Source organism: Lemur catta, chromosome 15, assembly GCF_020740605.2.
Source record: "Lemur catta isolate mLemCat1 chromosome 15, mLemCat1.pri, whole genome shotgun sequence".
NCBI classification, from domain to species: Eukaryota; Metazoa; Chordata; class Mammalia; order Primates; family Lemuridae; genus Lemur; species Lemur catta.
The window spans coordinates 10635809-10662970 of record NC_059142.1 but is presented as its reverse complement, the minus strand read 5'-3'; the positions used below and the strand labels follow the sequence as shown (position 1 = coordinate 10662970).

Below are 27162 nucleotides of genomic sequence, written 5' to 3'. Positions count from 1 at the left end.
CCGCAGGTAAAGTAGCACCACATAACCTGAGTCGTCCTTGCCTACTGTCCTCTTCCCCTCTAAATAGAAAAAGAAAAAAAATACCTATCTTTTTGGCCTGCGCCTGGACCAAAGACTACTCTGTCCTATGGCCAGGGTAGCTGACCCAAGTCTGGAGCAAAGCTAGGTTTTGGCCAGGCGGCAGCCACCAAGTAAAGCGGCCTCACGGGGCAGCCTCATACCCTCCTCCCTGGGGTCTTTAGCTCGCCGGACCTCAGCCTGGCCTGCTCCGGCTTTGCCTGCCAAATACTCCTGTTCTGAACTTCAGTAGGGAGGAGGAGAAGCTTTCCCCTCCTGGGACTTGGTTAAGGGGGAAGAGGCTGCCTCATCTCCTTTTCTTCGTACCCTCCTACTCAGCGGCCAGGGGCCCCAGACCTTTGAGAATCCCTCTTGCAGGGTGATGGGGTGGGACCAACTCCCACCGCTCCACACCGCCCCAGCAGCAGGGTCTGAGCTATCCGCGTTGCCCCCGGTACCTGCACTGGCCCTTTCTGGTTTCCCACCCCCTGCCCATTCTCAGTGCTGAAGGCGGGTCACCAGGTGTTGGGACCTGGGCGCAGGGCCAGACCTTGGGCTGTGTGGGGTGCGGGTTTTTCGGGTTCACAGCTGAGGGAGGATGTGGTCTGTGGATGAGGTGTGGGGCCCGGCTGCGGTGTGCCAGAAGGGGCAGGTGGCAGAGGGTTTGGGGGCGCTGGGAAGGGCCGTGGTCAGATAGGGCAGGGTGGCGATGGGCTGAGGAAGCCGCAGCAGTCGGCCTTGGGGTAGCGCAAGTGCCGTGGGAGGTGTTGGGGCACCGCGGCAAGAAGCCGGCGGCCCCGCCCGCCACGACCCCCGCTCGGCGCGCCCCGCCCCCGCGGCCTCGCTGCCGACGAGTCGCCTGCCGCGCCCCGCCCCCGCCCGCAGTGCCCGGATGCGGGTGACGTGCGGCCGCCATCTTCCCGTCCCGGGCAGCCAGCGCCAGTCGGAGCCAGCGCGAGCCGCCGCCGCCGCCGCCGCTGCCGCCATCACTGCTGCTGCCAAGTCCTCCGCCCGCTGCCCCCGCCATGTGAGTCGGCCGATTGCCGCCCGCACGCGCTTCCCCGCGCCGGCCGCCGCCCTTGGGAACCGGCCGCGAGATGTGCCTGGGGTCCCGCCCGCACCCCCCGCGTCTCCAGAGCCCCGGGGCCAGGCTGGCGCCCGTGACTGCGCGCGGGCGGCCGGGTAGCCCTGCGTCCCGGGCTGGCCGGCGCGGGCGATGGCGGCGGGAGGGAGAAGACCGGTGTCTCTCCGCCGCGCCCCTGTCACCGCAGCTGCCTGTCATTTCGGGTCGACCCCGGATCGCGTCTGTGTGGTCGCCCTCATTTGACAGGCGGGGAAACTGAGTCCTGGATGGGGGAGGGGGCCTCGCTCAAGGTCACGCAGCTCATCGGCTGCGGGGTCGAACAGAGACCAGGGCTTTCATCGGTGGCCTTCCTCCCGAAGAGGAGGACTGGAGGGACGACGGATGGACAGGTGGATGGGCGGAGCCCTGGCTGCAGGGCCAGAGGCTCCAGGTCCTGGGTCTTAATCCGTCCCTGCTCCTCAGGTCTGCTACCGCTGCCACGGCCCCCCCTGCCGCCCCGGCTGGGGAGGGTGGCCCCCCTGCGCCCCCTCCAAACCTCACCAGTAACAGGAGACTGCAGCAGACCCAGGCCCAGGTGGATGAGGTGAGTGTGGGGGGAGTCAAAGGCCGTGGGAAGGACCCTGGGGGTTGGCAAACAGGTTTGAGGGCCCATCTTGGGTTGGGGGTGATGACAGTTCACGTTTGTGGGGTTTGGGACAAAGACATACTATGCCCCATCCCTTTTTCCCTCTCAGCACGCACTTGGAAGGGCACTGGGGTGTTAATCAGCCTTGCTAGCCTGGCGTGTGCCAGCTTGGGCAGGTGTGCTCTGGTGATGGACAGACTGCCTGAGACTCCATAGATAGGGGGTGTTGCTATGACATCTGAGATGTCTGGCTATAGCATGCCCCTGGATGTGTGCTTCTTGCATGTCCCCAGGTGTGCTAGGCATGTTCTGTGTGTGTCCTTGGCATGTTAGCCTGGCAGCATCGGGGTGCATGTTCCATGTGTGGCACAATGGGCACATGTTCGAGGAGTGCCCTCATTGGGGCGGGCCTTGGCACACCCCTTGCCTCGTGGGCCCCTCCCCCAGGTGGTGGACATTATGAGGGTGAACGTGGACAAGGTCCTGGAGCGGGACCAGAAGCTATCCGAGCTGGACGACCGTGCAGATGCACTTCAGGCAGGGGCCTCCCAGTTTGAAACAAGTGCAGCCAAGCTCAAGCGCAAATACTGGTGGAAAAATCTCAAGGTAAGGGTGATGGCAGGTGAGAGGACAGGAGGACAGGTGGGTGAATGGGGGTATCATGGTTTGTCTCACTGAACCTCCTCTCTCACCCCCAGATGATGATCATCTTGGGAGTGATTTGCGCCATCATCCTCATCATCATCATCGGTGAGTGGGGCAGGAGTGGCCAGGGCCCATTCTCTGGAGAGGTTTCCCCAGTGGTTCTGGGCATTGAAGGTCATTAACCTAGTTTTTACTCTTCAGCAAAAAGCACATATAGCTGCTAATGGCAATTCTAATTCATCTAGAGCCAAAATCCTTGGCTCTAGATGATGATGTTTAGGCTGCAGTTTGCCTTGTTCTGGGCAATTTCTGTTAAGATTTTGGAAACAGGAAAGCTGATATATTCATTGAGGACCCTTTGGGCCTAAGAACCCAGTCTGGGAACCCTGGAATTGGGGAGTGGGAGAAAGGCCCAGGGGACATGACCAGGAAGAAGCCAAGCACGCCATTGAGATCTTGTGTTTCAGAGGCCCAGAGGATTAGGGTCTGTGGCCCCAAGGCCATACTGTGGAGTTAAAGGGACCTCGGAACCCACCTGTCCAGCTCCCTTGCTTTACAAATAGAGAAACTGAAGCCAAAAGGGGAAGGGACATCAGCCAGCTGGGGAGTGGGGAGGATTGGAGGAGGGCCAGGCCTGACACAACTGCTTTCTTTCTCTTTCTCTTTCTCTCTCCCCCATCCCTGTTCCTGGTCTTCTTTCCCTCTCTCCACAGTTTACTTCAGCACTTAAATCCCCGAGGAGTCTGCCCTGCCTAGAGAAGGGCCTCTCCCCCAACCCCCAGCCGTTCCTCCACCTCTCAGCCATATCTTTCAGCCCCCCCTCCCCTGGATCCGTGCGTGTGTGTCCGTGTGTGTGCCCCCCTGTAAATAGCCAGCTGTTATTTATACATATATAATATTATATATATTTGGTCTGTTTGTAGTTTTATTACTAGAAGATTTTTCCGGTTGTCCTTAACACCCCCTCCTGAGGTTCCCATCACTTCTTTTCTCCTTCCCACCTTCCCTTTCCCTCTCTTCCTGACTAATCCCAAGTCCCTTCATTTGCATCTGCTATGCAATAGTCCCTCTCCTCTACTCTCCTTCTTCTTCCCTTGGATTTAGCTGATCCTTCCTCCTACCCTGGCCTTCCTGTCACCCTCATGCACCTCTCCCCCCCTCCAAAAAAAACCACAAAAAACACCTGTCCAGGGCTTCCTAGGTGCATCTTCTTTGCATCCATTGGAAGGCTCTGAAACTGGCCCCACTTGGTCCTAAGAATCCCAAAGGTCTTCTGGGAGCTTCCAGCATGTTAGTTAGCATATCATTTGCATACTGACATCCCTTTTGGTTTCCTTCTTTTTGTTCATGACTCTTCTCTCAACCTGTTTCTTTTTTACTAAGGAATTAGTCCCCATTGGTCCTTGTATCACACGTTCATTTGCACGATATTACTTGCAGGGGGGGTGGGGAGACTGGGCTTTTGGGGAACCAGGCTGTTCTGGCCCCCAGAATTGCCCCTCCTAGCTCATCTAGTCCAATTTGCCTCCCCTGCCCCCATTTTCCAAACCTCTTGTACTCTTCTCTCCCTCCCCCCAGCTGGTGTGTAAGTGTCTTGGAGTTCAGTGTGTTATGATGGACCAATAATTCTGCCACTTGGGGTTTCTCCCCACATTCCTGCTCCCCAGTTTTCATGTGGGGCACTCAGCTGACATTCCCATGGAGTCTCCCTCCCCTCTGCCCGATCCACCACCTCCTCCCACCAGGAGAGTTGGGGGTTGGCCGCAATCTGATCTCTTTTGGGAGGGGTGGCTACCAGTGTGTGGGGGCTCATCACTGCCTTGGGGAGGAGCGGGGCAGGGCAGAGAATCCCTCAATTCCTGCCTGAAATCTCTCGTCTCACCCCTACTGGGGATGGACTGAAAACCCTCCTCCCCAATTTGGGGAGTGTTGCCCCCATCACTGCCCAGCTCCTCTGACTGCCCCCCTGGATTTAAGGTGGGGGTACTAGTCACTGCCAATGTGTGTATGGGACTTGCTGGAAAATGGGGATCCTTGCCCTGTCCAGGGCTGTGGAGCCCAGAGAGAGCTGTCCTCTCATTGGGTGAAGTGATAGAGGAAGGGTCTAATGTCTTTTTAAATGGCACAAATTTTCAGGGTCTGAGGGTGCAGTCCCTTAACCTGCCACTGGAGGGGGCCCCCAAGCTCTTCCCCCCCACACTCTAGGTTTTCTGTGCGGAGGGGGAGCAGGGATAGCTAAGCTGTGGTGTGAAAGGGTAGGAGAGATGCTGGGGGTTGGGGGTGCTGTGTTCTAGACCCCCCATATTATCCCAGTGTCCCCTGCCCCCCTCTTCCCCCACCCCATACCCCCAATTCTGTGGCGCATCCAGATTGTGAAAATGTACAATAAATGTGTAATGAGTAACCAGGTGGTGTCTGTTTTAAGATTTTTTGTTAACCAGTGGGAAGAGTATTGGATCTGCAGTTATAACAGTAAGGTTGAGAAAATATTTGGGAAGGGACTGGGCTTTGCAAGAGGCCCTGACCTTGGGCCGTGCAAAGTGTGATTTCCAAAGTGGCCACCGGGGGCACCAGGAGTTGGTAATAGGAAGTGACATGACCAGCCTTTAAGCCTGTCTTTAAGCCTGGTGAACTCTGTGGTCTCTGGTTCCCAGCTTCCCTCCCATTCCCTTGCCTGGGCATGCTCCTGTTGGACTACTTTCTACCCCTCGATCTAACTCTTGAGGTGCTCAGCAGTCACTCCCATGGCCATTCACTTCTAGGCCTGAAGTAATAGCCACTTTGTGAATCCTCTCTTCTCTTTTATGCCTAGCACAGTGCCAAAGTCCAGAAGGGGTTACGAAGTACGTGTTGAAACAATTGGCTCAGGGAGACCCAGCTGAGTATGGTATGAAGGTGGCTGTAGATGGCCTACTACCCCTGCACTGTGTTGTATGACTTGTGACTTTAGACCCCACACTGAACTTTCTCAGCTTCCAGGTCCGGGATCCCCCTGACGTGGTACCCTAGCATCCCTGTACCCAGGAGCGTCAGTAATGAGTGGAGGGTCCTAGGTGAGCTCTACAGGGCCAGCTTCTCTGGGCTGCAGCAAGAAGATCCAACAGCATAGGAAACCTACATAGTGTTTCCCAAACCTGTTGGCTCCTGAGAACTACCAGGGGTATTTTGAAAAATAGATTTTCAGGCCCCTTCTCGAGAGATTCTGATTCAGCAGTTCCTAGGGGCCCATATAATTAGGTATACAGTCATTACTATAACATCCAACTTTCTCCAGGCAGTGCTCCGAGTTTTGCACTTCATCTCCTGAATCCCTTCCAGGTTTAGGGTTCCCATAGGCCCTAGGACCCGCCTTATGTATGGTGTCAGGGATCTGGGTTCAAATTTTAGCCCCATTACTAACTAGTGTGTTAATTCGGACGGATTATGTAACCTCTCTGGGTCTCAGTCTCATTTGTAAGGCGTTGGGTAGTAAGTGAGCCAGCCTCCTCGGAGTTTGGGAGAAGCGCCTGGCCGGCCCTCAGAAAATCAGGAAGGGGCTGTCATCATCATCGTCATGATGGCAGTGCTGAGATCTGAAGGCCGCTTTATCCTGGTGGCTGCACCTTTCAGCTTCGAGGTGCAGGGGGTCCTCTGGGACACAGAGCTGTGCGCCAGGAACGCTCTTGTTACGTCCAGCGGTCTGCACAAAGTGCCCCCACCTACGCCACCGCCGCTCAAAGCTGCGCCTGCGTGCAGGTCATGCTTACTGCGCCTGCGCAGACTTTGCCGTTCTGGGTGAGAGTGTCGTCAAGGAAAATCCCCAGCTTCTGGGTAAACAAGTCGCCGCGTGAGACCGCCGGCACGTGTCCGCTACATCTCCAGGACCTCTCAGCCTATGAGAAAGTTTGGAGGGCGGGTCTGGCATTTGCGTCACCGATCTAGGCAGATCCGGGCTTATTTCCACAGCCAATAAGAACTTCGGAAGTGAGTGGAGGCGTGGCTTCCGGTCAGGCTCCCAATCAGCGCACTGGGGCGGCCCCTCCCGCACGTGTCCCTATCACTGCCTGCTGGCATGCTGACCAATGAGAAGATGAAGGCGGCCAGAGATGCCAATGGAGGCTGTGCGGGGGCTGAGCTGCCGCACGCGGCGCGGGGCATGGGTCGGCGCCCCTAAGCCAATAAGCTTGGGGGGCGTGGCATCCCCTCCCCCGGTGGGCGGGACTGGAGGAGCCTGTGGAGTCGGTGCGGTCCCAGTTAGGAGGAAATTTGGACTCTGGTGCGCGCTGAGCAGTGAGTACCCAGGGGTGGGGAGGGCTTAGGGCGGTCGATATAGATTTTTTTCGTGTGGTGAGTTCGGTCAGAAGGGGTGTTAATGGAGTGGGGAGGTCATGCAAATGCGTGATCGTCGTCGTGGGAGCTCTGATGCTTGTGGAGAATAGGGACCTCGAACTCAGATCTAGAAAGACAGGGGTGGGAGTTACTGACATCGAATCCCTCACCACTCTAGAGTGCCTAGACCCCTGACTTCCCTGGGGGAGGGGCTCGGAAGTCATCAGGGACCTGAGGGAGCTGAAGTACCTGCCCCCAGGGAGGTACAGTGACAGGACCCCTGAGAGCTGGTGGGGGATGCTCCAACGTATGGCTGCTGTTTAGGTAGGTACCTTAAGCGCTTGAGAAAGAGGCATAGGTTCTGAGGCCAAATAGGACCCGGGGGAGGGTACCAAAAGGTTGGCACGGTCATTTGAGAAAGGGTGGTGTGATGATTTGTGAGACCTGGAGCCAGTCACGACCCTGGATGTCTTATGTATAAAGGGGAGGGTTTGGGTTCAAAGCCATTCTTGAGGTGAGATAGCAATTGTTGGGTCCTGAGAGGGAGGATATGCTTGGGGGTTGTGCAGATTGGCTGTGCACATGTCTTCCTGAGTCCCTGGAGGTGGGGAGGCACCAAAACAGTGCTCTGGTATTTGTCTGTACAAACAACCAGGCCTGAGGTAAAGTGGCCTGAAGTAAGGTGGAAGAGTGAGGAAGTGGGGCTCCTAGGAAATCCCTGGGGCTGGTGGCTGCTAGGGTGATCTCAAGGACCTTGTGAACAAGGAAAAACAGGCCGGGATGATGATAAGTGTGTGGGGAGTGCAAACAGAGAAAGGTGGGGTGGCAAGGGCTTCATATCCTCACTGCTTGGAAAATAGAAAGCCAAGATCCAGGCACCCAGCAGAATCTCATCTGTCTCATTCACTGTAGTCCCCAGCACCCAGGACACCACACCACATGGCAGGTGGTCAATAAACATGATGGTTTTGATTTTAACAAGGATAAGTAGGGAAGGTGGGGAAAGAGTTTCAGCAGTGGAGATCGGGCCCAAAGGGGAGAAGGAGTTGGATGGAGATTGTGTTCCAGGCACCAAACTTAGAGTCACCTGGATATTTGAGAGGCCTAGGTGTGTCCTGCTGGGATGCAGCTTAGAGGTTGGGTAACACCTCACAGGTTCCTGAAGGGTAAGAAGCCAGAATGACAAGCCATTATTAGAGCTCGGATTTGAACCCTGGGCTCCATTTGTTACAAGGCAGACAATTTAGGCAAGTTTAGTAACTTCTGACTTTAGTCCCCCACAATATGGGGATAAATATAACTGTCTCACAAGTTTGTTCTGGGGATTAAATAATGTATGTTAAGTGCTTGCATAATGGCTGGGTCATGATGAGAGATTTATGTGAATGCTGTGGCCGGAAACTATTGTCATATTCTCAAGTTTTTCTACCCGTTTTGATGACTCCCCATTTCGCTCTTCCTGGTTTTTCTGGTCTTCAGGCACCAGCCCAAATTCTCTCATTCTTCCCTTTTATCCGTCTCCTCAGGCCCCAGTCTAGGCCACTTGCTCTGTCCCAGTTTGATTTCCTCATCCTAAACCCTTTCTCCTCCTTGCCCCTCCTCCCTCTGTCTCTGCTGCCATAGTAACAAGAGGTTCAGGCTCTGAAGGGGGCCTCTGGGAGGGAGCAAAGGTGCGCGTTCTGTCCCAGAGCCTGGGGCTCCAACTTCCCCCGCTCTGGCTCTTTGGCACCGGGCCAGCAGATGTGTACAGTTTGGGAGAGAGGAAAAGCCAGTGCCAGGAGCTGTAGGAACAAGCTGAGGGGCGGGCAGATGTGACTTGTGAAAAGAGCCAAGCATGGGGGCGGGGAGGGAGACCCCTTCCTCCTAATCCTCTCTCCAGGAATCCCTGGCTTTGGGACAGGACGGCTGTGGTTGTGCTGGGGGAGGCGCCCAGGCCGGGTGCATGTCCTGGGCCACCAGCCAAGAGAACACGATGTTCCCAAATGCGCTGGCCGCCGCCCTCTGGGGCTGGCCGCCTCCCAAACCGCTGCCTCTCCAGCCTCCCTGCCCCACATTCCCCGGCTGCCTCGCCCCGCCCCCTTCTTCCGCTTTGACGTCACCGCTGTCTCCCGCCCCCTCTTCTCCATTGACGGCAGCAGGGCCTGGTTACTGTGGGGACGATGAGGCAGGGCGACCAGGGCCTTGGGAGCAGGTGGGGGCTGCTGGAGCGCTGGACTCCTTTGTTTATGCAAAAGGCAGATATGGAGGGGGAGGTAGGAGAGCGAGGACTGCCAGGGTCAGGGGAGATCACACCTAAATCCCTGAGGAGAGGTGGGGAGGGCAAAAAAAACTTCTCCAGGTTGGGCGCGGTGGCTCACGCCTGTAATCCTAGCACGTTGGGAGGCCAAGGTGGGAGGATCGCTTGAGCCCAGGAGTCCCGACACCGGCCTGGGCGAGACCCCGTCACTACAAAAATTAGAAAAATTAGCTGGGTGTGGTGGTGTCCGCCTGTAGTCCCAGTTACTCCGGAGGCTGAGGCAGGAGGATCACTTGAGCCGGAGAGTTGTTTGAGGTTGCAGTGAGCTATGATGAAGCCACTGCACTCTAGCCCCGACAACAAAGTTTAAAAAAAAAACAAAAAACCAAAAATATGTTTCCAGATAAGAGATGTCTGAAAAGGAGACAAGGACAGGGCCACAGTATGTGAGCTGGGGCGGGGGGGAACTGAGACTATGTTCCCAAATCCTTTGTTTTTTGTGTTTTCCCGTTTCCGTTTTTTCTGGGTTAATTTAGAACATTCCTGTGTCCCAGCTTTTCCACAGAGCCCTCCCCTTCACTCCCCCTGTTGTTAAGGAAAGCTTAGGCCACGTGACAGTGAGGGGCGTGCACCCACAGCTGGTTATGTCAGCAGCTGCTTGGGGCCTCTTCACTTGCTACCCACGGTTTCCAGGGAGTCCTGAGGGGAACAACTCATCACAGTCCTGAATGGAGGGGCCGTGTAACTGCGGCTCTCCTGGACCCAGACTGGCATTTTATTCTTCCCAATTAAGGCCTTGTTGTCTTTCTTAGACTTGGTGTTCTGCTCTTCCCTTCTTTAAAAGAATTATAATTTCCAGCCCTTTCTCCACTGCTGAAACTCTTTCCCCACCTTCCCTACTTATCCTTGTTAAAATCAAAACCATCATGTTTATTGACCACCTGCCATGTGGTGTGGTGTCCTGGGTGCTGGGGACTACAGTGAATGAGACAGATGAGATTCTGCTGGGTGCCTGGATCTTGGCTTTCTATTTTCCAAGCAGTGGGGATATGAAGCCCTTGCCACCCCACCTTTCTCTGTCTAGGACCCCAGTTGGCCTCTTCTTTCTGCTGTCCCCTTTGTCCCTCTGTAGTCCTAGCTTCCTGGTCCCCACTTTTGGGGCAGCCCTAACTGTGGGTGGCTGCATCCTCTAGAGAGAAGTACGTACTAGTCACCAAGTAGGCTGCCCGGAGACCTTTTCTCTGATTGGCCACAGAAGCACCTGCTATTGTTTGCCTTCATAGCCCATACTGGCTCAGGCTGCCCCTTCCATAGTCTGCATCCTCTTTCCACCCACTCACCCTCTAATCACACGTGGACCCTCGATTGTCTTCCTCCCAGGATTTTGAAGTGTCAGAGGAAGGGGTTGGGTAAAAGGGCTTCATTATGTATGGTGACAAGGCTGGGAAGGGCAACCCAGGAAAAGCCAAGCCAGGTTTCTGTCTCTTTCACTTCTCTCAGGGAGCAGTCATCCCATCCAGCTTGGTCCAGCTCCCAGGGTCTGCATTCCTTTTCCCCACCCCTGGAAAGGCCCAAGTGCTAAGGTGTTCTGTTCTGCAAGGCTGGTTCGCTTAGGAAGTAGACATCTCTTGAGCACCTAAGCACCTACTGTGGCCCAGGCATTTTCCCTGAAGAGGGACAGCTTACCTCCCTTTCATTATTCACTGTGCAAGGTGACCTGCGCCCATTGGCTGGGCGGTGTCTGGGGCCCCTCAGCCCAGCGCCAGCACCCAGGTCCACGTGCGCCAGTGTGTGTGACACAGCCCTGACCTCAGTGGGGGCCAGTAGCCAATCAGGCGCCGGGAAGAGGTCCCCAGCCAATCGGGGGCGGGGCCTGCGGCTCAGCCGGCAGGAGGCCAATGAGGGGGCAGTGCTTGGCATTATGCAACCCGCCTCCCCGCCCCGCGGAGCCTCCACTCGGCTGCGGGCTGGAACCGCGGCGGGCAGGCGGACGGAGGACACTCGCACGGCCAGGTAGGAGTCTCCGCGGCCATCCTGGAGCCAGTCTCTGTCCCCCGAGTCGGACTGCCGCCAATTCCAACCTGATGGGCCAGTTTCGGCCTAGGCAGTCTGATGGCACACCCGCTTTCTTATCGTTATCAACCTTCTCCCCGCCCCCGGGGACCTAGGTGCTCCTCGCAACCCTGCACCGTGTGTCTGCACTCCTGACCCGCTCCCCTTACCTCCAGCTTTGCCCCCCGGTCCCAGCCATCCTGACCCTACAGCCGACCCTCAGCAGGCATGCCCTCTGTCTCCTTTCTCGTCACTCGGGAGTCTCCGGGTTTGCCTCACCACCAGGACCCCTTCAAGCTTTCGGCGTTCCCCGCCTTCCCTTCTCTAGTCGCTGGCCCTGGGCCGGCTGTGATGTCAGCCCGTTTAGGGATGGAACATCCCGTTCTCGGCGCTAGTTCCTGCTGTTGGCCACAGTCTTCCCTTTTCTCCTGGCGCTCAGAAAATGCTCAGGGGTGGGGGTGTGGTTGGACGGGGAGTCGGGGAAGAACTATCTGCTGGTGGTTGTGCATCCCGTACTTAAGGCTCTGGAGGAGGAAGGGGTGGCTGGAAAAGTAGGGGACTGAGGAGAGGATTCCTGAGTCTTTGACGATGGCAGGTGCCAGCTTACGTCCTGGTGCTCAGGGGTGGGGGTTGGGGGGAAGGGGCCAAAGAAGGGAAGGTTGTGTTCTCTTGACCAGAATGATGGGGATCCAGGTAAGGGCGAGGTTGAGGGGCTTTGGGGCAGAGGGCGGTGGCGGTTGTGTTTTGTCCTGCGGAGGCTAGGGCCAACCCTGGCACCCCATAAGGCCGTCCCTCTAAATACGATCTCGGGGGCCATCCGGGGACTGGGGATATGGTAGGGGTGGGCGACCCCCGGCCGCGCCCGCCAGTATGGGAGTGGGTCGTTTCCCCACTTCCGCCGGGAAATGGGGGAGGGGTCGCTTCTCCCGCCCTCCTGTTGTCCCTCCAGCAACCGCTGAGCTCAGCGGCTGACGTCGGTTTCCCTGGCGACCGCGGCGGCGGCGGAAGCGTGTGGTGGGGCCAAGCACGTCGGCGCGCATGTGCGGTGGGGGGGTGGCTCCGCCCCCGGATAAAATTAGCCCTGAGGCCTAAATATAGGAAGCGATCTGCTCACCCCTTGCTCTGCGGCCTTGGAGTTCCAGGCAGACTGGGAACCCGATGGGAACTTGGGGACGGGAAGTGTTGGGGCTTTGGCCCACAGCCCTAGCTCTAGTGGACTGCTCAGGTCCTCCTTACCTAGGCCATGCTGTCAGGGGATGTGGCGCGCAAACTCCAAGAGAGCCCCCTTCCCACCAGCGGCCCCCTTATGGTACAGGAAACAGAACTCACCTTGGCTTCCTATTGGAAGCCCCAGGCCTGGGTCCTAGGAGCGTGGGGGCAGGCAGGGGAAAGTCTGAGTGAAGCTAGCAGGTGCTGTGGGGTTAACAGCCGAACTTTCTCCAAGCCTTCCTTCTTGGTCTCCCTCTCCAGGTACTGGCTGTGATCAAACTTCTCAACCCTCAGAGACCTAGATCTCCCACCTTAAAACGTCCGCCAGGCCTCCAGGCCCCCTCGTACATCCGTGGTGGCCTCTTCGCCTTCCCTGTTTTCCTGTCCTCCTCATGGCCTAAACATGAGCGGTCCCCTAGAAGGGGCTGATGGGGGAGGGGACCCCAGGCCCGGGGAATCCTTTTGTCCTGGAGGGGTCCCATCCCCAGGGCCCCCACAGCACTGGCCTTGCCCGGGCCCCAGCCCGGCGGATGACACTGATGCCAACAGCAATGGCTCAAGCGGCAATGAGTCCAATGGGCACGAGTCCAGGGGTGCATCTCAGCGGAGCTCACATAGTTCCTCCTCTGGCAATGGCAAGGACTCAGCCCTTCTGGAGACCACCGAGAGCAGCAAGAGGTGTGTATGGATGTGTGCTGCAGGGTCTGGTAGTGCTCTTGTGAGCAGGCTGAGCTGGGTGACAGGCCTCATGGTGCTGGCCACCTGCCCCTCACCTTGGGCCTGTTGCTTCTCTCCTAGCACAAACTCTCAGAGCCCGTCCCCACCCAGCAGTTCCATTGCCTACAGCCTCCTAAGTGCCAGCTCGGAGCAGGACAACCCGTCCACCAGTGGCTGCAGGTATGTAGGGTGAGAGATGGGGGAGAGAGGTGGGGGCCTGGGTCACACTCTGGGGCTAATGTCTTTTCCTCTCCTTCCGTGTGGGCCCTGCAGCAGTGAGCAGTCAGCCCGGGCAAGGACCCAGAAGGAACTCATGACAGCACTTCGGGAGCTCAAGCTTCGACTGCCGCCAGAGCGCCGGGGCAAGGGCCGCTCTGGGACCCTGGCCACGCTACAGTATGCACTGGCCTGTGTCAAGCAGGTGCAGGGTGAGTGGTCCTTCTGCGAGAGAAGGGCCAGGGCCTGGGCTACTGTGGTGGGGCAGTGTCCTTACTGAATGCCCCACCACCCTCACCCCGCAGCCAACCAGGAATACTACCAGCAGTGGAGCCTGGAGGAGGGTGAGCCTTGTGCCATGGACATGTCCACCTACACGCTGGAGGAGCTGGAGCACATAACATCTGAGTACACGCTTCGCAACCAGGTCAGCCTGCGCCTGGACTCGCCATTCTGATGCACCCCCAATCCCACTCGCACAGCTCCTGAATCTGCTCTTGCTCTCACCCTCCTGCCAGGATACCTTCTCGGTGGCTGTCTCCTTCCTGACAGGCCGAATTGTCTACATTTCGGAGCAAGCAGGTGTCCTACTGCGTTGCAAGCGGGATGTGTTCCGGGGTGCCCGCTTCTCAGAGCTCCTGGCTCCCCAGGATGTGGGTGTCTTCTATGGTTCCACGGCCCCATCTCGCCTGCCCACCTGGGGCACTGGGACCTTGGCAGGTGAGGTGCCCAAGTGCTTGTGGGGAGGAATGAGCAGTCCCAGGAAGCTTTTGCTGTAAGGGGCCAGGGACCCAAGCTTTCCCTTGCTGGCCTCCTCTCAGCCTAGGGAGGGCTGTGCTCACTGCCCTCCTGGTGTCTCTCAGGTTCAGGCCTCAAGGACTTCACCCAGGAGAAGTCTGTCTTCTGCCGTATCAGGTAGGTGAGGAGAATGGAACAGTCCTCTCTGTCCTTCTCCCCGGACCCCCCCCCCCACTGTCTGCTGTGTATGCTGTGACCTTGAGGTTGGAGATATGGGTGGTTGTTCATTGAAAGTTCCTAATGCTTTTCTCTCCCTTGCCAGAGGAGGTCCTGACCGGGATCCAGGGCCTCGGTACCAGCCATTCCGCCTAACCCCATATGTGACCAAGATCCGCGTCTCAGATGGGGACCCCGCTCAGCCATGCTGCCTGCTCATCGCAGAGCGCATCCACTCCGGTTACGAAGGTGGGCAGGTCAGGGGCCTGGCTGGGAGAGGGCAGGAGGAAGGACATTTCCTCTGGGCTTGGGTGAGGTACAGGATGTCAATCTGGGAAGCATGAGCCAGTCTTCTAGAATTTTGGGACTGGAGAAGGTATTATAAGGACCGGGGTTTGAGCCCCCTTAAAAGTAGAACTGGATAAGAGCCCTGAGCTAGGAGAGGTCAAAGAAGAATGCCTTGGTGCTTTTCAGTTTTATTATTGTTACAAGGCACAAGGATGGTCCAGGCTATCTTGGCGGGCTACGGGGTCCAGGGCAGAGCTGTGGCGAGGACTGCCAGCCAGCCTGGGCTCCAGTTAGAGTGGAGGGCCGAGGAGCTGGACCATTCTGCGTGAAACCCAATGCCACACTTTCTGTGTCTCAGCTCCCCGGATCCCCCCCGATAAGAGGATCTTCACCACACGACACACACCCAGCTGCCTCTTCCAGGATGTGGATGAAAGGTAAGGTCAGGACCTGGAGGAAAGTGGGATGACCTTGGCTGAGGCCATGGCCACTCTGATGCCTCTTCCTATTTCAGGGCTGCCCCGCTGCTGGGCTATCTGCCCCAGGACCTCCTGGGGGCCCCAGTGCTCCTGTTCCTGCATCCCGAGGACCGACCCCTCATGTTGGCCATCCACAAGAAGAGTGAGTTCCTCTCATCCTCTCTCCCTTCCCAGCTTCCCCGGGGGTTTTGAATAGCTGCCCTTGTGGTTGTGTTTCTTGGTACCTTGGTCTCCTGGGTCTCCCGTGGGGTGGCCCTCCACCTTACTCAGCACCCTCTCCTGCTGACCCCTACTTCATTTTCCACTCCCATCAGTCCTGCAGCTGGCAGGCCAGCCCTTTGACCACTCTCCTATCCGCTTCTGCGCCCGTAACGGGGAGTATGTGACTATGGACACCAGCTGGGCTGGGTTTGTACACCCCTGGAGCCGCAAGGTGGCCTTCGTGTTGGGTCGACACAAAGTACGCACGTAAGTGGGCCATGCCCCGAGTTGGTACTGGGGGTAGGGCAGTGTGGGAGGGGGCAGGACTGGGGGCAGGGCTGGACTCACCCTTCCCTACTCTACAGGGCACCCCTGAATGAGGATGTGTTCACGCCCCCAGCCCCCAGCCCAGCTCCGTCCCTGGACACTGATATCCAGGAGCTGTCAGAGCAGATCCACCGGCTGCTGTTGCAGGTGAGGGTTGAGGGAGGAGGTGTGGGAGGGGAAGGGGGTCCAAAGCAGGGTATAGACGTCTAACCTGGCTCTCTTCCCTGCTGCAGCCTGTGCATAGCCCCAGCCCCACAGGGCTCTGTGGAGTTGGCCCTGTGACATCCCCAGGTCCTCTGCACAGCCCTGGCTCCTCCAGTGATAGCAATGGGGGCGATGCTGAGGGACCTGGGCCTCCCGCCCCGGTGAGTGACCCTCTCCCGCCTCCCTCTAGTCATCCATTTTCCTGACTTCTTTGGCATAGGCACTGCCAGCCCTGAAGCTTTGCACTGTCCCCTTTGCTCTCTCCTCCCTGTCTTTTCCTTGGTGTTCTGCTCCGTCGACGGCTCTGTGCCTCCCTACTGGCACCTTCTTATTTTATTGTGCCCTTGGCCCCTGACACTGGCCAGGCCCCCCCAATGCTGCCCACTGCTCTGCTGTGGCCCACAGGTGACTTTCCAGCAGATCTGTAAGGATGTGCATCTGGTCAAGCACCAGGGGCAGCAGCTTTTTATTGAGTCTCGGGCCCGGCCCCCATCTCGGCCCCGCCTCGCTGGTGAGTTGATGAGGACGTAGATGAGGAGTGGGACCTGGGGATCCCCTGACCTTCACCCCCAACCCATTTACCTTTTTCTCTCCTTGCCTCAGCAACAGGCATGTTCAAGACCAAGGCTCTTCCCTGCCAGTCCCCAGACCCGGAACCAGAGATGGCTCCTGCTCCAATCCAGGCCCCGCTAGCCTTGGTCCCTGAGGAGGCCGAGAGGAAAGAAGCCTCCAGCTGCTCCTACCAGCAGATCAACTGCCTGGACAGCATCCTCAGGTAAGGGCACCTGGCACCTTCTCCCCCTTGGACCCTACCCCTGCCCCACCCTGGGCCTTGCTCTTATTTTCTGTGCTACATCCTTTACCAGGTACCTGGAGAGCTGCAACATCCCCAGCACGACCAAACGTAAATGTGCCTCCTCCTCCTCCTACACAGCATCCTCTGCCTCTGACGATGACAAGCAGAGGACAGGTCCAGTGTCTGTGGGGACCAAGAAAGGTAAAGACCCAGAGCATGCCCTGATCCTGCTACCCCGTTCTGGCGGCCCTGTGTCTCTATACTTCTGCCTTTGGGGCCCTGCCTCGCTCTGCCCTGCCCTCCTCCCCAGCCTCCTGATCTCCAGCCTCCTCCCTACCACCATTCCCACCCTGTCCTCCTGGGGATCCCCTCTCCTGACCTCCCAGTGGGGGTCAGAGTGGTAACTGGCACCATCTCTCTGCACAGATCCTTCGTCGGAAGTGCTGTCTGGGGAGGGGGCCACTCCTCAGAAGGAGCCGGTGGTGGGAGGCACCCTGAGCCCGCTCGCCCTGGCCAATAAGGCAGAGAGCGTGGTGTCCGTCACCAGTCAGTGTAGCTTCAGCTCCACCATCGTCCATGTGGGAGACAAGAAGCCCCCGGAGTCGGGTATGGGTGCGGAGTGAGGGGGGGAGTGCCTGGGTGCCATGTGGCCCCCCAGCTAGAGCTCCTTCCTGCCTGCCTTCCCCCTCCGCCTCCAGCCCCAGTGGAGAGGAGGCGGCCTCCTGCTCAGCCTCAGTTTCTTGCTCTCCACCCTGCCCGCCCACTGCTTTGCCCTTTGCCCCCCCCATCCTGCTTCCGCGTTCTTACTGTCAGCGGAAGCACAAGTGTGGGGTGGGGGGCATCAGCCCCAGGGTGCAGCCCACAAAGGTCTGAAGAGGAGGAATGTTGAAGACCCCTGAAGGGTCTTTGGATATTGACCTTGGAAACGTGTAAGGGAAGGGCAAGGGGTGAGCTTCTCTTCCAGTGAGAGGGGTTTCCCCGCAGGGTAGCCACTGGAGGAGACTGAATGTCCTCTCTCCACCCGGGACAGCTTTGCATGGAGAGAAGGGTCTGGTTGGGAGGTGACCAAGAGATGTATGTGAGGCCCAGGCTTGGCTGTGGAGCAGAGGCTCAGCTTGGCTAGGCTGCTGACAGGGAGGGTGTGGATGTGTTGACCCTTGAGGTGATTCTGATGACCTTTCCCTCATCTCACCTTCCTCAGACATCATCATGATGGAGGACCTGCCTGGCCTAGCCCCAGGCCCGGCCCCTAGCCCGGCCCCCAGCCCCACAGTAGCCCCTGACCCAGCCCCAGATGCCTACCGTCCAGTGGGCCTGACCAAGGCCGTGCTGTCCCTGCACACACAGAAGGAAGAGCAAGCCTTCCTCAGCCGCTTCCGAGACCTTGGCAGGCTGCGTGGACTCGACAGCTCTTCCACGGCCCCCTCCGCCCCTGGCGAGCGAGGTAGCCACCCAGGGCCTCCCTGAGCCTGCCCTCTGCCCAGTCTAGGACCAGACTGTCCGGGGGGTGGGTCTTGAGGGAGATGTTCCTGCTCCAGAAACCCAGACTGGTGCTGCCTCCACCACCAGGGACTTGTCTAGGGATGGGCCTCTTGCAGGCCTCTGCCCACTAGGCAGGGGTTCTGGGCTGCAGCCAGAGAAGGGCAGCCTGGGGGCCGGCACTGAGGCAGGCGGAGGTGCTCTGTCCAGGTAAGCTACTTCAGGCCTGGCCTGGGGCAGGGGCAGGACATGTGCCTGTTTAGGACTCAGTTGTCACTGATCAAGCAGAGATCTGCACAGACTCTGGACCAACTCTGGGTGGGGTCTGGGCTTCCAGGGCAGATGGAAGGCAGCCCCTCCAGGTGCCTGAGGGAGACCCCTGCAGGTGGACACAGGACGCAGGACTCAGGACTGGGCTTTCCAGCCCACCTCTTTGCTCCATCACAAGCTAGGCAGAGCACGGCCTCGACTGGCAGGAGGAACACCCAGGCTGGCAGTGCCTGCAGGATTTTGGCGGATAGACCAGAGCCACCTGCCCATTCGTCCATGGACCCACCCTGCCTCCTGCCATCTGCCAGCGTGCCTCTATCTTTTGAATGCCCCCAGCTTGACCCCTCATGTAACCTTTCCTTGCCTTCACTCCTTTCTCAATAAACCCCCTTGTCCCTGCCTCCTGTGATTCTTCCCTGAGGGTGCCCCCACCTCCTGAATGCCCCCTGTTCTGTGTGGTCTGTGAAACCCTCTCTGGGGCCTTTGCCTGCCCTCTCCTTGGTCAGAGTGTCAGGGCAGTGGCAGTGGTGAGGCACTAACCCCCAGGTTGAGGCCCTTGCTAACCCTGGTCTCTCCCCACAGGCTGCCACCATGGCCCCGCACCCCCCGGCCGCCGACACTACTGCCGATCCAAAGCCAAGCGCTCACGCCACCACCAGACCCCCCGGGCCGAAGCCCCCTGCTATGTCTCCCACCCATCACCCGTGCCACCCTCTGCCGCCTGGCCCCACCCACCAGCCACTACCCCCTTCCCAGCCGTGGTCCAACCCTACCCCTTCCCAGTATTCTCTCCTCCAGGAAGCCCCCAGCCTCTTCCCCCTGCCCCCACTTCTGTGCCCCCTGCCACTTTCCCTGCCCCCCTGGTGACCCCAATGGTGGCCTTGGTGCTCCCTAACTATCTGTTCCCTGCCCCATCCAGCTATCCCTATGGGGCACCCCAGACCCCGACTGAGGGGCCTCTCACCCCTGCTTCCCACTCCCCTTCCCCATCCCTGCCACCTCTGCCCCCAAGCCCTCCCCACCGCCCGGACTCTCCACTGTTCAACTCAAGATGCAGCTCTCCGCTGCAGCTCAACCTGCTGCAGCTCGAGGAGCCCCCCCGTGCTGAGGGGAGCACTGTTGCAGGGGGCCCTGGGAGCAGTGCTGGGCCCCCACCTCCCAGTGAGGAGGCTGCTGAGCCAGAGACCAGACTGGTGAGCACTGACCCCTGTACCCTCCCAGTAGTCCCCCAGCCCTCGGCACTGCCCCCCTCCCACCTTCCTCGTGCCCTCTGCCCCGTGCCTGAGGCTCTAGGAGATGTTGTGGGGAGGGAGACTCCAGCTAAATTCTAAATGAGGCAGAAATCAGCTGCCTCCTCTATGTGAAAAGACAGTCCTATCTGTCTGACAGGTGGCAAGGACATCCCAGTAACTTCTGAGAGCACATCTGCCACTTGGAAAGGGCCCAGCCTCACGTCCCTGCTCTGCACCAGCTCTCTTCTCTCTCAGCTTGGCCACGTGGAGTGGGGAGCAGAGACCACTTGGGTTGGGTGTGCCTGCCCCGCCCCACCCAGTGGCAGCCATTGAAAGGAAGCCTGGGTGCTGATCCCTTAATCCGTCCTGTGCCCCTGCCCCTCCCACTCATCCAGGTGGAGGTAACCGAGTCCTCTAATCAGGACGCACTTTCCGGCTCCAGTGACCTGCTGGAACTGCTGCTGCAAGAGGACTCGCGCTCTGGCACAGGCTCTGCAGCCTCAGGCTCCCTGGGCTCTGGCTTGGGCTCTGGGTCTGGTTCAGGCTCCCACGAGGGGGGCAGCACCTCAGCCAGCATCACTCGTGAGTGCCCACCTCCAGCATCTCCCAGGGTGGGACAGTGACTAGGGAGTTGGGGGCCAGGCCCCATCTCAGCTGAGCTTCCTAAGGCCCCAGGAATGGCCATGTGGCCTTTGGGGAGGCCTTGTGAGGCCCAGGGGTGGGAGTGCCGGCTGGCCTGACTCCAGTGGGCGTCTCCCTGCTCCACAGGCAGTAGTCAGAGCAGCCACACAAGCAAGTACTTCGGCAGCGTCGACTCTTCTGAGGCTGAGGCTGGGGCTGCTCAGGCCAGGGCTGAGCCCGGGGACCAGGTCATTAAGTACGTGCTCCAGGATCCCATCTGGCTGCTCATGGCCAACGCTGACCAGCATGTCATGATGACTTACCAGGTGCCCTCCAGGTGAGGTGTTTCAGAGGCTTCCTTGGCCTTCCATTCAGAGGTAGTAGGGTGGCTGGCCCACCTTCACTCCCCAGCTAACTTGAGGTTTTCTTTTCTGGGGATGACTCTGCCTTGGAGGTTCCTATCCTGCTCCCTGCCCCTGGGAACCTGACACTTAGTTCCTCCCAGGTTGAGAGCAGGTTTCCTGGCTTTGGAAGCCATCAACTCCCATCACTCTGGTCTAGGGGAGGAGCATGAGGTGGAGGGTAGGGAGTTGTGGTAGAGGAAAACTGCCAACTCCATGGGTCCTGGACCTGGTCCCGGATCCTAGCCTCTGCCTTCTGTATCCCTTCTTGGGCAGGGACGTGACCTCTGTGCTAAAGCAGGACCGGGAGCGGCTCCGGGCCATGCAGAAACAGCAGCCACGGTTCTCAGAGGACCAGCGTCGGGAACTGGGTGCTGTGCACTCCTGGGTCCGGAAGGGCCAGCTGCCTCGGGCCCTTGATGTCATGGTGAGAGGAAAGGCCTGGGAAGAGGGGAGAAGAAAGAATTGAGATCAGGTTCAAGGGATGGGGGCTCAGGGCTGATCTCGGTGTCCTTGGATCATTAATTCTGAAGGATGTTAATTCTACTAAGTTTGTTGCTGGATTACGTAGTATTAAGCCACCCGAGTTTTTGTAGTTTTCCAAGCCTCTCCTATACTAACTAACGTATATTGTGATTATCCCATAGTGGGGTCAGGGTGGAGGGTACAAAACATTTTCCAACCTTGTTGAACCCCAGGTGCATCCGTGTGGACTAATGTTTCTTGAGAGTCCATTTTGGGAAGCACTGTTGGGCTGGGGGTGGGAAGCTGGGCAGGCAGGTCAGCAGTGAGGACGCTATCTGACTCAACTCATGTCTCCTTTTATGCTCCAAGGCCTGTGTGGACTGTGGTAGCAGTGCCCAAGACCCTGGCCACCCTGATGACCCACTCTTCTCAGAGCTGGATGGACTGGGGCTGGAGCCCATGGAGGAGGGTGGAGGCGAGGGGGGCGGTGGTGGTGGTGGTGGTGAGGGTGAGGGCCTCAAGGAGGCCCAAACCCAAGCTGGGGCCAAGGTCTCAAGCTCTCAGGACTTGGCCATGGAGGAGGAGGAACAAGGTGGGAGCTCGTCTAGTCCAGCCTTACCTACCACAGAAAATGGCACCAGCTAGACTCCATTTTGGGACCACCTCCGGGAGTCCATGAGAGGCTTCCTTCTCCTACGTCCCAATTCTCAGAACTCAGATGTGGCTAGACCAATCAATAGGATACTGCCCAGCTTCTCCCACCGAAGGGGGCCGGACCCCCATCACCAGCCCAGGATCCAGGGGGCTGCCTCTGATCTCTTAGGGAACAGAGGATGGAACTCCTCAGCCCAGCCCAGCCCCACCCTTGGTGAGGAGTCCTTCCCTCCCATGGACAAAGTTGCTGACAAGCTGCTGAAGTGGTCTCTCCAAATCTCAGCTGAGCCTGAGTCTGGCCCTGAAGGTTGGGGCTGCACTTATTTATTGGAGGAGACAGCTCTCTCTCCCACCTCCTCCCCAGATGGGAGGAGAGCCTGAGGCCCAAGGAGTACAAACCCCTAGCTGCTCCAGGGTGGGGGAGGTTGGTGGACCATGGAGTCCCTGGTGCTGCCCCTCAGGTGGGACCCAGGCGTTCTCAGCTGTACCCTCTACCAGTGGCATTTGTGTTTTTGATATTGTGTCTGTTATTACTTTTTTAATACAAAAAGAAAAAAAGCCCAGGACTTTGTGGAATAAAGTTTGGGGTTTGGGTGAGGGGAACTTGTTGAAGGGATGTGTGGCCGTGCTTCCGGGAAGGTTGTCTTGCAGGTGGGCAGTTCCAGTCCCTGACAAACCCCCTTCCTCTTCTCCCACATCCTTTCCAGCTGAAGAGCCTTGCTGCACCCACTAAATCTACACCGAACTCAGACTCTCCTCTCAGCTCCCGCGTTACCTCAGCTAGGTTTGCTCTGGAGAGATGAGAGGCAACTGGTGGCTTAGGGCTTGGGCAGGCTCCAACTTGGGTCACAGGTGACCAAGGCAGAGGGAAGCCTGCTTAATCCCGTGGTGCCCTGAGGCACTTGAGGGTGTTTAGCTGCTTTAGCTTCTTGGTCACCATACAGGAGAGGGCCCTTCAGCAGGTCAGTCTGGGCAACTAAGGGACACGGGGTCATGTAACCATTCATGGTCCAGTTGGCCCCCCACATGTGTGGGACAAAGAAGGAGCAGAACGTTAATCCGCCAGCTCAGAACCTAAAGGGGAAGGAGTAATTTAGGAAGGAAGTATCACTGAGGACCCAACTGCAGCCATTTTTGGGCAGTTATTTCTCATTTAGAGACATCCATTAATAACTGATCTATCTTGAAACGAACAAGTGTTTCTGCCGGCGCCGTGGCTTAGCTGGTTAAAGCGCCTGTCTAGTAAACAGGAGATCCTGGGTTCAAATCCCAGCGGTGCCTCAGGCTATTGAAGACGCAATATTATTGCCTCGAAGATAATGCGTTTCCACTAACCTCAAAAGTCATTTCTTCTTACCAAGTCAATCTCTTTGGGCTTTCATTCCCGTGCACTTTTAGTGGGTATTTGGAGGCCGAGATTCTCACTTTGCTTTCATGAACCAGAGCGAAGTAGGCATCATAAGGTCTGCCCTCAAAAGTATGGGAGACTGGATTGGGCCTCGTTTTGTTGAGACCTTCCTGTGCTCGGGGAGCGGAGGGAGAACCAAAAGCTGCCGTTCCAAGAGACGAGGCGCATGCGCAAAGAAGTCTCGCGACAGCGAAGGTGGGGCCTGCAGGAGGCGAACGTGTTGATAGGCAGCTATAGCTGCGCAGGCCCGTGGCCGCACGCGGCTGTGATGGCCGAGTGGTTAAGGCGTTGGACTCGAAATCCAATGGGGTCTCCCCGCGCAGGTTCGAATCCTGCTCACAGCGTCTACAGTTTTGGTGTGTTGCTGCCTCCGTGAATCCACAGTTTGTTTTCTAGTCCTTTCCTTCCCGCCAGGAATCTCCCGCATTATTCTGAGGATCGCAGGGACTCAGCTATCCGGGGCCAACTAGCGAGCGCCGTCTTGCGAGCTTCAGACTCTTGCCGACCCGCAAAAGTCTTTTTACTGACAATTTCAAATCGTAACGTCACCGAACTCAGGTGGTCCCTGCTACTCAGCAGTCATATTACATTTCCCTAATCAATTCACCTTCCTACTCTCCTATACCACTGTTTCATTCCTTCTCTCACTTCAAACCATGAAAACTTTCTTTCCTCAGCTTTACTTTCTGTTTCACTGCTAAAATAAAGCATCATTCCGAGGAGTTTCCCACCGACCTTCACGATCTCATCTACCTACCTACCCTTCCTTCTCCTCATTACTGCAGATGATCGCTTTCACCTAACTACACGTACCAGATTTCCCATGCCCTCTGGCCCACTCAAGGACATTGCTTTTTCCTCTACTAGCAAATTTTCCCTCTCTACTTGATTTTTCTCATCAACCTACAAACACTAATTTCTCCCAATTTAGAACAAGCAGGACGACACAAACTATCTTGACCCTACACCCACCTCCAGCTACCACTCCATTTCTCTGCTCCCTTCTAGAGCAAGCAGAACAAGTAATCCTATACTCTGTCTCCAATTCCATCTTCCCGTTCTCCTTTTTTACCCTCTGCAACCAGACGTCCCCTGCCCCCACCAAAACTGCCCTTGGTAAGAGTGCCAAAAACAGTCATCACATTGCTAAATCTATTGACCGCTACTTAGCAGCAGTTGGCACAAAGCCTTACTCTCCCCTCTTAGAAACACTCTCTTTACTTGCCTTCTAGGACACTGCACCCTTCTGATATTCCTTCTATTTCCAAGGCTCAATTTTCCAACCTTTTCTCTTCTTTACCTGTACTCACTACCTTGGTCATCTCCAGTTGCATGGTTTTAAATACCAGATAAGAAATACATTAATACATCCCAAATTTTCATCTCCAGCTCCAGAACTCTTCCCTGAGTTACAGATGCTTATATCCTATTGCCTGATTATCTTCTCCACTTGGATATCTAATAGGGACCGTGAAATGTGCAAGCCAATCTCCTGGTTTTCTTCCTAAAACCTGAAGTCTTCCATCTCAGTAAACGGAAATTCTATTCCTTCAGTCAATTAAACTAAAAACCTTAGAATCATTCCCAAATTTTTCTCTTTCTTTCACACTCCGTATCAAATTAGCAATTTCTATTTAAAATACGTTGAAAATTTGACGCCTTGTCACTACCTTCACCACTATACTCTGGTCCAAGCCACCCTTGTCTCTCACCTAGATTATTGCAGTACCCCCGAAATTTCCTGGCTTTCACTCCTTTTTTTTTTTTTTCCTCTCTCTCTTTTGAGAGGGAGTCTCACTCTGTCTCCTGGGCTAGGATGCTGTGGTGTCAGCCTAGCTCACAGCAACCTCAAACTCCTGGGCTGCCCTCTGGAGTAGGTAGGAGTACAGGCCTGTGCCACTGGCTAATTTTTTTCTATTTTTAGAGACAGGGGCCTGTCTCACTCTTGCTCAGGCTGGTCTCCAACTCCTGAGCTCAAGGGATCCTCCCACCTCGGCCTCCCACAGTGCTAGGCCCTGGCTTTCATTCTTGTTCCTAGTTCCCATACAGTCTATTCTTAATGCATTGGGCAGAGTGATCGTTTGAATACATAAATCAGATTCTGTTGTTCCTCTTTGAAATCTTCCAATGGAGGTATCAATATGAATTTGTGGTTTTTATAGAAGTAAATGTGTATATATATATATATATATATATACACACACACACACATACATACATAATTTCCTAGTTCTGCTCACTGAGCGAGCCTAGAAGTAATGATACACACCAGTAGTGATGAGCACACCAAGTGCCCAGATTTTGGTTACTAAATATCATTCTCTACTAAAATGAACCTGGGCTCCTTGGGGAAAAGGCTGATTCCAGGAATTGCAAGATGATCTTGGAATACTTTGTTGCACCAGAAAGTAAAGAAATGCTCAAAGAGTGAGTGAATATCAAAAAGATACAGCAGCTAAGGGGTGCAGCCAGAGAGGCTCCCATTGGCTAAATCTGGGACAATTTGAGCATTAAAATAAATAATGATTGCAAGGGATATATTACATTGAATAAAATAAAAATCCAAAATTCATACCAATATAAACAAATACATAAATAAATAAATAGGGTTGGGGAAGGAAAGCTCTTTTTTTTTTTCAAGTGATAAAGGAAGTTTTATTTCACCTACTCATATAAGAGTTGGGGTTTTTTGTTTTGTTTTGTTTTGGTTTTGCTGTTTTTTTTATTTATATATTTTTTTAATTTCAGCATATTATGGGGGTACGTAAGTTTAGGTTACGTATATTGCCCTTGCCCCCCCCCACCCCCCAGCTCTTTCATGCAGTAAACAGAAGCAGTGCTAGAGTCAGAAATCATCAACGGGTGTTAAATTAGTGGGCAAACATTTGATGAGGTATAAGTAGTAAAGAGTCTTAAAGTATCTTCCTATAAGTTGCATATTAATTACCCTAAAGGAAAATAGTAGGCCGGGCACAGTGACTCAGGCCTGTAATCCTGGCACTCTGGGAGGCCCAGGCGGGAGGATTGCTTGAGGTCAGAAGTTCGAGACCAGCCTGAGCAAGAGCGAGACCCCTGTCTCTACTAAAAATGGAAAGAAATGATCTGGACAGCTAAAAAAAGAATTTTTTAAAAAATTATAAAATTAAAAAAAGAAGAAAGAAAAAAATGAAAATTGTAATTTTACAGTGGAGAAACCTGGTGAACCCCATTTTAACCATGTGATCGAGGTCAATATCTGTTGAGACACCAACATGTGTCTTTGATGTGATGCACTGAGGACACAATATCACCTCTGTGGGGATGTTCCTGCCAAAAATGTGTGACCTAAATAACTTGGATCTAACTATGAAGAAGCATCAGACAAACCAAACTGAAGGACAGTCCATAGAATAATGATCCTGAACTCTCCAAAACTGTCAAGGTCAAGAACAAACAACAAAGAAAGATTCTTCCAGATTAAATGGAGTTGAGGGCTGGGTGAGGTAGCTCACGCCTTCAATCCCAGCACTTTGGGAGGTCAAAGCAGGAGGATCTCTGGAGCCTGGGAGTTGGAGACCAGCCTGGGCGACAGAGAGAGACCCCATCTCTGCAAAAAATTAAAAAATTAGCTGAGTGTGGCAGCATGAACCTGTAGTCCCAGCTACTGGGAGGCTGAGACAGGAAGATCGCTTGAGCCCAGGAATTCAGAGGTTACAGTGAGCTATGATTGGGCCACTGTATTCCAGCCTGGGCAACAGAGCAAGACCCTGTCTTGAAAATAAGTAGATAAATAAATAAATAAATGCATAAGGCTGGAGAGATACAATTAAATGCAGTGTGTCATTGTAGATTAGAAAAAATAAAAGACATCATTGGAACCATTGAGGAAATATGAATGTGGACTGTGGATTAAATGAGAGTATTATATTAATTTTAATGGTCTGATTTTGATAATTGTACCCTTATGTACTATTATGCTACAAATGTCCTTGTTCTCAGGAAATACACACTGACTACCTAAGAGCAAAAGGGCCAAATGGTTCAGAAAACAAATATTTATAACTCTATAATATTTGAAGAGAAATGGTAAAGCAGGTGGGGCAAACACAAACAATTAATAGGCCTGGGAAAAGAGTATACAGGAGTTCCTTGTGACTTTTTAGAAAGTTTGAAATTATATAAAAATTAAAAGTTCCAAAAACAAAATGTCATTAAAAACATAGGGGAAAAGCCCTCCAATGCCTTCTCATCTCCC

The 27162-nt window shown here is 55.6% G+C and overlaps 2 protein-coding genes and 2 non-coding genes across 7 annotated transcripts; all 4 read left to right on the top strand.

Moving 5' to 3' along the window:
• Positions 1-940: 940 nt before the first annotated feature.
• Positions 941-4815, top strand: VAMP2 (vesicle associated membrane protein 2). The gene is made up of 5 exons (XM_045570202.1): positions 941-1084; positions 1604-1724; positions 2214-2372; positions 2465-2516; positions 3125-4815. Coding segments are annotated over exons 1-5 (351 nt in total). The 5' UTR covers positions 941-1082; the 3' UTR covers positions 3142-4815.
• Positions 4816-6501: 1686 nt separating this feature from the next.
• Positions 6502-22083, top strand: PER1 (period circadian regulator 1). Of its 4 annotated transcripts, none has more exons than XM_045570198.1 (23): positions 6502-6680; positions 12478-12894; positions 13015-13113; positions 13207-13361; positions 13455-13576; positions 13668-13869; positions 14013-14064; positions 14210-14352; positions 14750-14828; positions 14906-15012; positions 15185-15338; positions 15437-15545; positions 15632-15763; positions 16008-16113; positions 16206-16377; positions 16469-16599; positions 16825-17004; positions 17600-17842; positions 18730-19340; positions 19775-19961; positions 20148-20337; positions 20678-20828; positions 21236-22083. In XM_045570198.1, the coding sequence occupies exons 2-23, from the start codon at positions 12620-12622 to the stop codon at positions 21509-21511; spliced, it is 3876 nt and encodes a 1291-aa protein (XP_045426154.1). In that variant the 5' UTR covers positions 6502-6680; positions 12478-12619; the 3' UTR covers positions 21512-22083. The 4 variants fall into 4 exon arrangements, with proteins under 4 accessions (XP_045426154.1, XP_045426157.1, XP_045426153.1 ...); XM_045570197.1 differs by lacking the exon at positions 6502-6680 and adding an exon at positions 10869-10968; XM_045570199.1 differs by lacking the exons at positions 6502-6680; positions 16825-17004 and adding an exon at positions 10869-10968.
• A 644-nt stretch (positions 22084-22727) lies between these two features.
• Positions 22728-22801, top strand: TRNAT-AGU. The gene has a single exon. It is a non-coding gene; the product is annotated as a tRNA-Thr (tRNA).
• A 389-nt stretch (positions 22802-23190) lies between these two features.
• TRNAS-CGA lies at positions 23191-23272 on the top strand. Its single transcript has one exon. It is a non-coding gene; the product is annotated as a tRNA-Ser (tRNA).
• The last annotated feature ends 3890 nt before the right edge of the window (positions 23273-27162 follow it).

Bases quoted from the DNA above. Each gene is read 5' to 3' on its own strand.
- VAMP2 (XM_045570202.1), top strand. The intron at 1,725-2,213 runs GTGAGTGTGGGG...CCCCTCCCCCAG, and splicing joins CCCAGGCCCAGGTGGATGAG to GTGGTGGACATTATGAGGGT. The intron at 2,373-2,464 runs GTAAGGGTGATG...TCTCACCCCCAG, and splicing joins ACTGGTGGAAAAATCTCAAG to ATGATGATCATCTTGGGAGT.
- PER1 (XM_045570198.1), top strand. From the start codon at position 12,620: ATGAGCGGTCCCCTAGAAGGGGCTGATGGGGGAGGGGACCCCAGGCCC. The intron at 12,895-13,014 runs GTGTGTATGGAT...CTTCTCTCCTAG, and splicing joins ACCACCGAGAGCAGCAAGAG to CACAAACTCTCAGAGCCCGT. The intron at 13,577-13,667 runs GTCAGCCTGCGC...CCCTCCTGCCAG, and splicing joins AGTACACGCTTCGCAACCAG to GATACCTTCTCGGTGGCTGT.